The following is a 7,447-nucleotide window of genomic DNA, read 5'->3' on the forward strand; positions in this document are numbered from 1 at the left end:
AAAACTTTCGACAGAAATGGTAGGTTGGAGATTGGTCTGAAGTTGTTTGGGGTGTCAGGGTTTAGACCAGGTTTTTTCAGAATGGGGGTGACAGCAGCGATTTTGAGGGATGGCGGGACGATGCTAGTGGACAGGGAGGAGTTTATTGTTGCAGTGATAAGTGGAGAGAGAGCAGGAAGGCAGGCCTTGACAAAGCTGGAGGGGATGGGGTCCAGAGAGCAGGTGGCAGTTTTTATTCCTGTGAAGAGGTCAGAGAGGTCTGTGGTGGAGACTGGGGAGAACTGAGGCAGGGGTTGACAGGATAAGGGGAGGCAGGTGGTTTGAGGGGGAGCAGGTGCGTTGGTGGTTAAGGTGCTGTAGATGTTGTCTATTTTGCTTTGGAAGAATGAAAGGAAAGTGGTGCATTTGTCAACTGTGAATGATTGGGAGATGGTGTCCAGGGGGCTGAGGAGTTTGTTTATTGTAGAGAAGAGTGTTTTGGGGTTTCCGGAGCCAGAGTGAATTATTTGAGAGTAGTAGGTGGAGTGGGCGCGGGAGAGGGCATCTTTGTAGTGCTGCAGGTGGTCTTTGTAGGCTTGGGAGTGAATTGTGAGACCTGTTTTGTTGCGGAGTCTTTCAAGTTGGCGGGCATGAGTTTTCATCATGCGGAGTTCAGGGGTAAACCAGGGAGCAGAGTGGGTGAAGGAAACTGTTTTGGTTTTTATAGGTGCAAGCTGGTCGAGGCAGGAGGAGAGAGTGCGGTTGTAGTAGTCAGTGAGGTCAGAGGGGCTGTGGAGAGGCGGACATTATTTCAGAGAGGGAGGATGAGAGCGAGGTAGGTGAAACAGAGTTCAGCTTACGGAAGTTGATTTTGCGTTTTTGCTTTGGAGCTGGGGTGGGAATGTTGACAGACATGGTGATGGCTAAGTGATCAGAGAGGGTGGGGTCGGAGCCAGAGAGGTGATGTAGATTTAGTCCAGTGGAGCAGACAAGGTCCAGAATGTGCCCACGGTTATGGGTGGGAAAATTGATGTGTTGAGTGAGGTTAAAGCAGGTGAGTATTTCAGTGAAGTCAGCGGTTATTGTGGAGTCAGTGGAGTCCATATGGATGTTGAAATCACCGAGGAGGAGGATTGAGGGGGAGAGAGAACAGAACTGGGTCAGAAAGTCAGAGAAGTCAGAAAGGAATGATGGGTGTGGTTTGGGAGGGCGGTAGAAAACTGCCATGGCTAATTGTGTGTGGCCAGAGAGTTTGAAAGCCAGGTGTTCAAATGAAGGAGCAGATGAGATGGAGATGAGGTTGATCTTGAAGTCCTGTCGGTGAATTACGGCAATCCCACCACCTCGGCCTTCCGAGCGTGGTTTATTGATGTAGGAGTATCCGTTGGGTGTATGAAGTACGCCTTCATTGCCACAGTATATCCATCATCTATGGCAATTATCAAATCAATCTCATCGATTCCTCTACTTAATCCCCTTTAAATCCCATCCACCCTAGATTCTACCACTCACCCACACGTTTGGGGAAACTTACAGGTGTCAATAAACTTATCAATATGCATATCTTTGGGATGTGGGAGGAAACTGGAGCACCTGGAAGAAACCCACACAGTCGCAAGTAGAACGTGCTAATTCCACACACACAGCACCTGGGATCAAGATCAAACCCAAGTGTTGCTGGAGCTCTGAGGCAGTGACTACTAACTGTAGCACTGTGCTACCCAAAGGGTGTTAGATGCAAGGTTATTTTAGATTTTTTCAGGCAGAGGTTCGTGATGGGGGGGGGGGGGGGGGGAGGGAGGGAGGGGGATGCCATTGTGGGTAGAACAATTATCTATTCGTGCTAGTAGGTTTCAACCCTCACCCACTCCTCCTCATCAACTATATGCATGCCAAACATGTTGATCAGCGTCCCATGTGCGGTCTTATGAAAGGTCTCTGAAAATGCAAATACATCACAGACATTGGTCCCCCTGATCTACACATCGATTCCCCCTGATCTACAGAGAGTGCTGCTGTCACACAGCTCCAAGAGCCCAGGTTCAATCCAAACCTCTGAACCTGTGCAGAGCCGCTGGCAGGAGTATTCAATTGCATCTTTAAACATCTTCCGACACCAATCTATGTTTCCTACCTGCTTTAAGAAGACCACTGTCATTTGGCTGCAAAGAAAAAAACAAGTAGCATTCCCTCGCTTCTTATCTCTGGCCTTTGTTGCAACCATCGGCTTATCAACCTCCCTCTGCCCCCCCCCCCCCCCCCCCCTCGCCTAAATCATCCTATTGCCTGCCACGCTTTGTCCTCCTTCTCCTCTTTTCTAGCTTTCTTCTCACCCCAACAATCAGTCTGAAGAAGAATCTGAACTGTCATTTATCTATATTCTCCAGAGATGCTACCTGACCTGCTGAGTTACTCCAGCACTTTGTGCTCTTTCATGCCTTAATGACTACTATCTGTTGGCTCTGACATCCACCTTCTTAAAGTGCTTCGCGAGCTGGTCATAAGATCATGATGAATAGGAGTAGAATTAGGCCCATCAAGTCTACTCCGCCATTCAATCATGGCTGATCTATCTCTCCCTTCTAACCCCATTCTCCTACCTTCTCCCCATAACCTCTGACACCAGTACTAATCGAGAATCTATCTCGACCAGCACCAATATGGTCATGACACATATTGGCTCTCGCCTCCCAGACAATCTTGAACCACTGTGATTCGCCTATTGCCGTAACAGGTCCTTTCCATTTTATCTAGAGACTAGCACAAGTGTGCCCGTTGGGCCCGTCCTCGTAGGGTTTCCATTGTAACCGGGAGGATGGGAGGGAGGGAAGAGGGAGGGAGGAGGGAGGTGTGGAGGGAGGAGGGAGGTGTGGAGGGAGGAGGGGAGGGTGGAGTGGAGGGGGGAAGAGGGGGAGGGAGGGGGACCTCCCCTTTTCCCAGTACCCCTCTTTCCCCGTTGGGCCCGTCCCCGTAGGGTTTCCATTGTAACCGGGAGGGGGGGAGGAAGGGTGGAAGGAGGGGGGAGGAGGAGAGGGATGGAAGGGTGGAGGGAGGGGGGTGGGAGTGGGGGAGGGAGGGATGGAGGGAAGGAGGGAGGGGGGGGAGTTAGGGGGGGAGGGTTGAGGGAGGGGGGGAGGGTTGAGGGAGGTGGAGAGGGATGGGGGAGGGAGTAGGGATGGGGGAGGGAGTGGGGATGGAGATGGGAAGGAGGGGGAGGAAGGGGGTGAAGGGGGACCTCCCCTTTTCCCAGTACCCCTCTTTCCTCCACCACCAAGCCCCCTCCGCAACGACCCCTGTTGTCCCCCTCCCCAGTCCCCATTCTCAGACCCCCCCCATTCTCTCTCTCCCCCAGACACACTCTCAGTGCTTTTTTCGAAACACTTGCCCCGGTGGCCCATGAGCATAGAGGCCCAATGCTGATCTGTGTATGTTAAGTGACTTGCAATAAAAAAAAAGACGTAAAAAAAAGATAAGTGCTTTTTAAGTGCTTGTTTTGAAACATTCGCAGTCACATAGTGCTTCTCACTGCGATCTGTTAGTGGTGGTTGTCGAAACAATGTAGCACCCATCTCACACAAGCATTGGGAGGATGGGAGGGAGGGAAGGGGAGGGAGGGAGGAGGGAGGTGTGGAGGGAGGAGGGGAGGGAGGGGGAAGGGGAGGGGGGGAAGGGGGGGAAGGGGGGAGGGGGGAGAGGGGAGGGAGGGGGATAGGATGGGGGAAGGGGGGAGGGAGGGGGACCTCCCCTTTTCCAAGTACCCCTCTTTCCCTGTTGGGACCGTCCTCGTAGTGTTTCCATTGTAACCGGGAGGAGGGGAAGGAGGGAGGTGTGGAGGGAGGAGGGAGGTGTGGAGGGAGGAGGGGAGGGGAGGGGAGGGGGAGGGAGAGGGGAGGGAGGGGGGTAGGGGGAGGGGGGGAAGGGGAGGGAGGGGGTATGGGGGAGGGAGGGGGGAGGGGGTATGGGGGAGGGAGGGGGGAAGGGGTGAGGGAGGGGGACCACCCATTTTCCCAGTACCCCTCTTTCCCCTTTGGGCCTGTCCTCGTATGGTTTCCATTGTAACCGGGAGGCGGGGAGGGAGGGAGGAGGGAGGTGTGGAGAGAGGAGGGGAGGGAAGGAGGTGGAGTGGAGGGGGGAAGGGGGGGAGGTGGAAGGAGGGGGAAGGGGGGAGGGAGGGGGACCTCCCCTTTTCCCAGTACCCCTCTTTCCCCGTTGGGCCCGTCCTCGTAGGGTTTCCATTGTAACCGGGAGGCGGGGAGGGAGGGGGGAGGGAGGGAGGAGGGGAGGCGGATGAAGGGGGGAGGGGAGGGGGAAGGGGTGGGAGGGGAGGGGGGAAGGGGAGGGGGGAGGGGGGAAGGGGAGGGAGGGGGTATGGGGGAGGGAGGGGGGAGGGGGTATGGGGGAGGGAGGGGGGAAGGGGTGAGGGAGGGGGACCACCCATTTTCCCAGTACCCCTCTTTCCCCTTTGGGCCTGTCCTCGTAGGGTTTCCATTGTAACCGGGAGGCGGGGAGGGAGGGAGGAGGGAGGTGTGGAGAGAGGAGGGGAGGGAAGGAGGTGGAGGGGAGGGGGGAAGGGGGGGAGGTGGAAGGAGGGGGAAGGGGGGAGGGAGGGGGACCTCCCCTTTTCCCAGTACCCCTCTTTCCCCGTTGGGCCCGTCCTCGTAGGGTTTCCATTGTAACCGGGAGGCGGGGAGGGAGGGGGGAGGGAGGGAGGAGGGGAGGCGGATGGAGGGGGGAGGGGAGGGGGAAGGGGTGGGAGGGGAGGGGGGAAGGGGGAGGGGGGAGGGGGGAGGGAGGGGGACCTCCCCTTTTCCCAGTACCCCTCTTTCCCCGTTGGGCCCGTCCCCGAGGGGTGAGGGAGGTGGGGAGGGATGGGGAGTTAGTTGGGGAGGAGGGGGGGAGGGAGTGGGGATGGAGGTGGGAAGGAGTGGGTTAGGAAGGGGTTGAGGGGGGAAGGGGGACCTCCCCTTTCTTTTTTCGAAACACTTGCCCCGGTGGCCCACGAGCATAGGGGCCCCTGTGTATGTTAAGTGACTTGCAATAAAAAACACAACTTTAAAAAACAATCAGCTGCTTTTCGCAACAATGTAGAACCCATCTCACACAAGCATTGTGACGTCACAAGCTGCAGACCTTGGAAAAAAAGGTTAAAAATAAAAAGATGTAAATTTGTAAAGAGTAGACACCCAATAGCAGCTGCTTGTCCATTGTGACATCACACGCTGAAGGGGGGGCAGCTCGAGCTCATCTCACAGGGGCATTGTGACATCACAAGCTGAAGATTAATCCGCACCGCAGCGCACCCCTGAAAGGGGGGGGGGGCAGCGCTTTAAAACCTCTGTAACTTAAAAAACATGCGACTAAATCAAATGAAAATATCACGGCCGGTCGTTTGGGAGGTTGGCGATTAAGGCGGTGCGAAAACCGTCGCGCTACTGTTCACCGTTTTGCTGCAATCGCTGATACGAACAAATAAATATATCAAATAATTCAGGTCAAACCCAAAAAATATATATAAACAAGATCTGAGTTTTAATAGTATACTAGAACAAGTGTGCCCGTTCAAAGCGGGCCCGTTGGGCCCGTCCCCACACCCCCCATTCTCTCCTCCCCCAGCCCCACTCTTACTCTCCAAGTGTGCCCGTTGGGGCCGTCCTCCTGATCTGTGTATGTCAAGTGACCACTATAACCTTCTTTTTTTTTTTTTTCCTAATCAGATGTGCAGCACTTTGGTCAACATGGGTTGTTTTTAAATGTGCTATACAAATATAATTGACTTGACTTGACTTGACTTGCAATAACAAAACAATCAGTGCTTTTCTGGAAACTTTTCGAAACAATGTAGCCGTCACAAGCTGAAAACTAAATCCTTTTCTGGAAACTTTTCGAAACAATGTAGCCGTCACAAGCCACAAGCTGAAAACTAAATCTGCACCGCAGCGCCCCCCTGAAAAAGGGGGGGGGCAGCGCTTTAAATCCTCTGTAACTTAAAAAACACGCGACCAAATTAAATGAAAATATCACGGCCGAGCGAGCGCGAGATTGTCGGTTAAGGCGGTGCAAAAATTATGGCGCGACGGTTCACCGTTTTGCCGTAATCACTGTTACGTATATAGAAACAGATATATTCACAAGATCTGAGTTTTAGTAATATACTAGAAAAGAGGGCCCGTTGGGCCCGTCCCCACACCCCCCATTCTCTCCTCCCCCAGCCCCACCCTTACTCTCCAAGTGTGCCCGTTGGGGAGGGCCCGTTGGGCCCGTCCCCACACCCCCCATTCTCTCCTCCCCCAGCCCCACTCTTACTCTCCAAGATGTTTATTTTTTTTCCTAATCAGATGTGCAGTACTTTGGTCAACGTGGGTTGTTTTTAAATGTGCTATACAAATAAAAGTGACTTGACTTGACTTGACTTGACTTGCAATAACAAAAAAGACTTCTTGGAAGCTTTTCGAAACAATGTAGCCGTCACAAGCTGAAAACTAAATCCTTGCTGAAAACTAAATCCTTTTCTGGAAACTTTTGGAAACAAATGTAGCCCCTTGAAGAAAAGGGTTAGAAATGAAAATTTAAACTTTAATATCTCTCTAGCTTTAAAAAGGTAGCTTCAATTTGAACGAAAGTACTTACAATAGTTGCCCAGGTTAATTGTGAATACGGCGGTACAAAAATCGTAGCGCTTTGGTGTACCGTCTTGGAGGAGTAGGGTTTGTAAGTTAAACTTCCGTACATACACACATACATCCCTACATACGAACGCAGAGTTTTAGTATTATATAGATAGATAGATCGATAGATAGATAGATGCTACCGACTCGCTGAGTTACTTCAGCACTTTGTGCCTTGTTGGTATTGAGAAGGATCCTTGCAGTTCCGCACCTCGCCGGTCTTCCAGCCGAGGGGGCAGCCAAGAGCAAACGAGCGCGGTCCGTTCCCAATACGCATGCTCTTAAAATTCATCCTTTTCTTTTTTTTAAACAGCCTTATTTACTGATAATTATGTTTTACTGCTAAAGTGAACTGGATGCCGATCTGTATTTGATGGGAACAATTCCAGTTTGTCAGGCGTTTAAAAAAGAAAGAACCAGAAGCAGGCCGACGGTGGCCATGGTAACGGCGGCCATCTTGCCTTTTCCGGCCTGCGGCTTCAGGCCCAGTTCAAGGGAAAGCGCGGAGCGGCAGTCGGCGCCATGACGGACCGCTACAACATCCACAGCCAGTTGGAGCACCTGCAGTCCAAGTACATCGGGACGGGCCACGCCGACACCACCAAGTGGGAGTGGCTGGTCAACCAGCACCGCGACTCGTACGCCTCCTACATGGGCCATTTCGACCTGCTCAACTACTTCGCCGTGGCTGAGAACGAGACCAAGGCCCGGGTCCGCTTCAACCTCATGGAGAAGATGCTGCAGCCGTGCGGGCCACCGCCCGACAAGCCCGATGACGCCTGAGACGTGGAGCGCCCTGGCGG

The 7,447-nt window shown here is 53.1% G+C and overlaps 1 protein-coding gene across 1 annotated transcript; it reads left to right on the plus strand.

Moving 5' to 3' along the window:
- The first annotated feature begins 7,081 nt into the window (after positions 1-7,081).
- sf3b5 (splicing factor 3b, subunit 5) lies at positions 7,082-7,447 on the plus strand. The gene has a single exon (XM_078405481.1). It carries the CDS (start codon positions 7,167-7,169, stop codon positions 7,425-7,427), a length of 261 nt encoding a protein of 86 aa, XP_078261607.1. The 5' UTR covers positions 7,082-7,166; the 3' UTR covers positions 7,428-7,447.

Source organism: Rhinoraja longicauda, chromosome 9 (genome assembly GCF_053455715.1).
Source record: "Rhinoraja longicauda isolate Sanriku21f chromosome 9, sRhiLon1.1, whole genome shotgun sequence".
NCBI lineage: Eukaryota > Metazoa > Chordata > Chondrichthyes > Rajiformes > Arhynchobatidae > Rhinoraja > Rhinoraja longicauda.

What these genes read in the sequence shown, in the direction of transcription:
- sf3b5 (XM_078405481.1), top strand. Translation starts at nt 7,167, where the DNA reads ATGACGGACCGCTACAACATCCACAGCCAGTTGGAGCACCTGCAGTCC.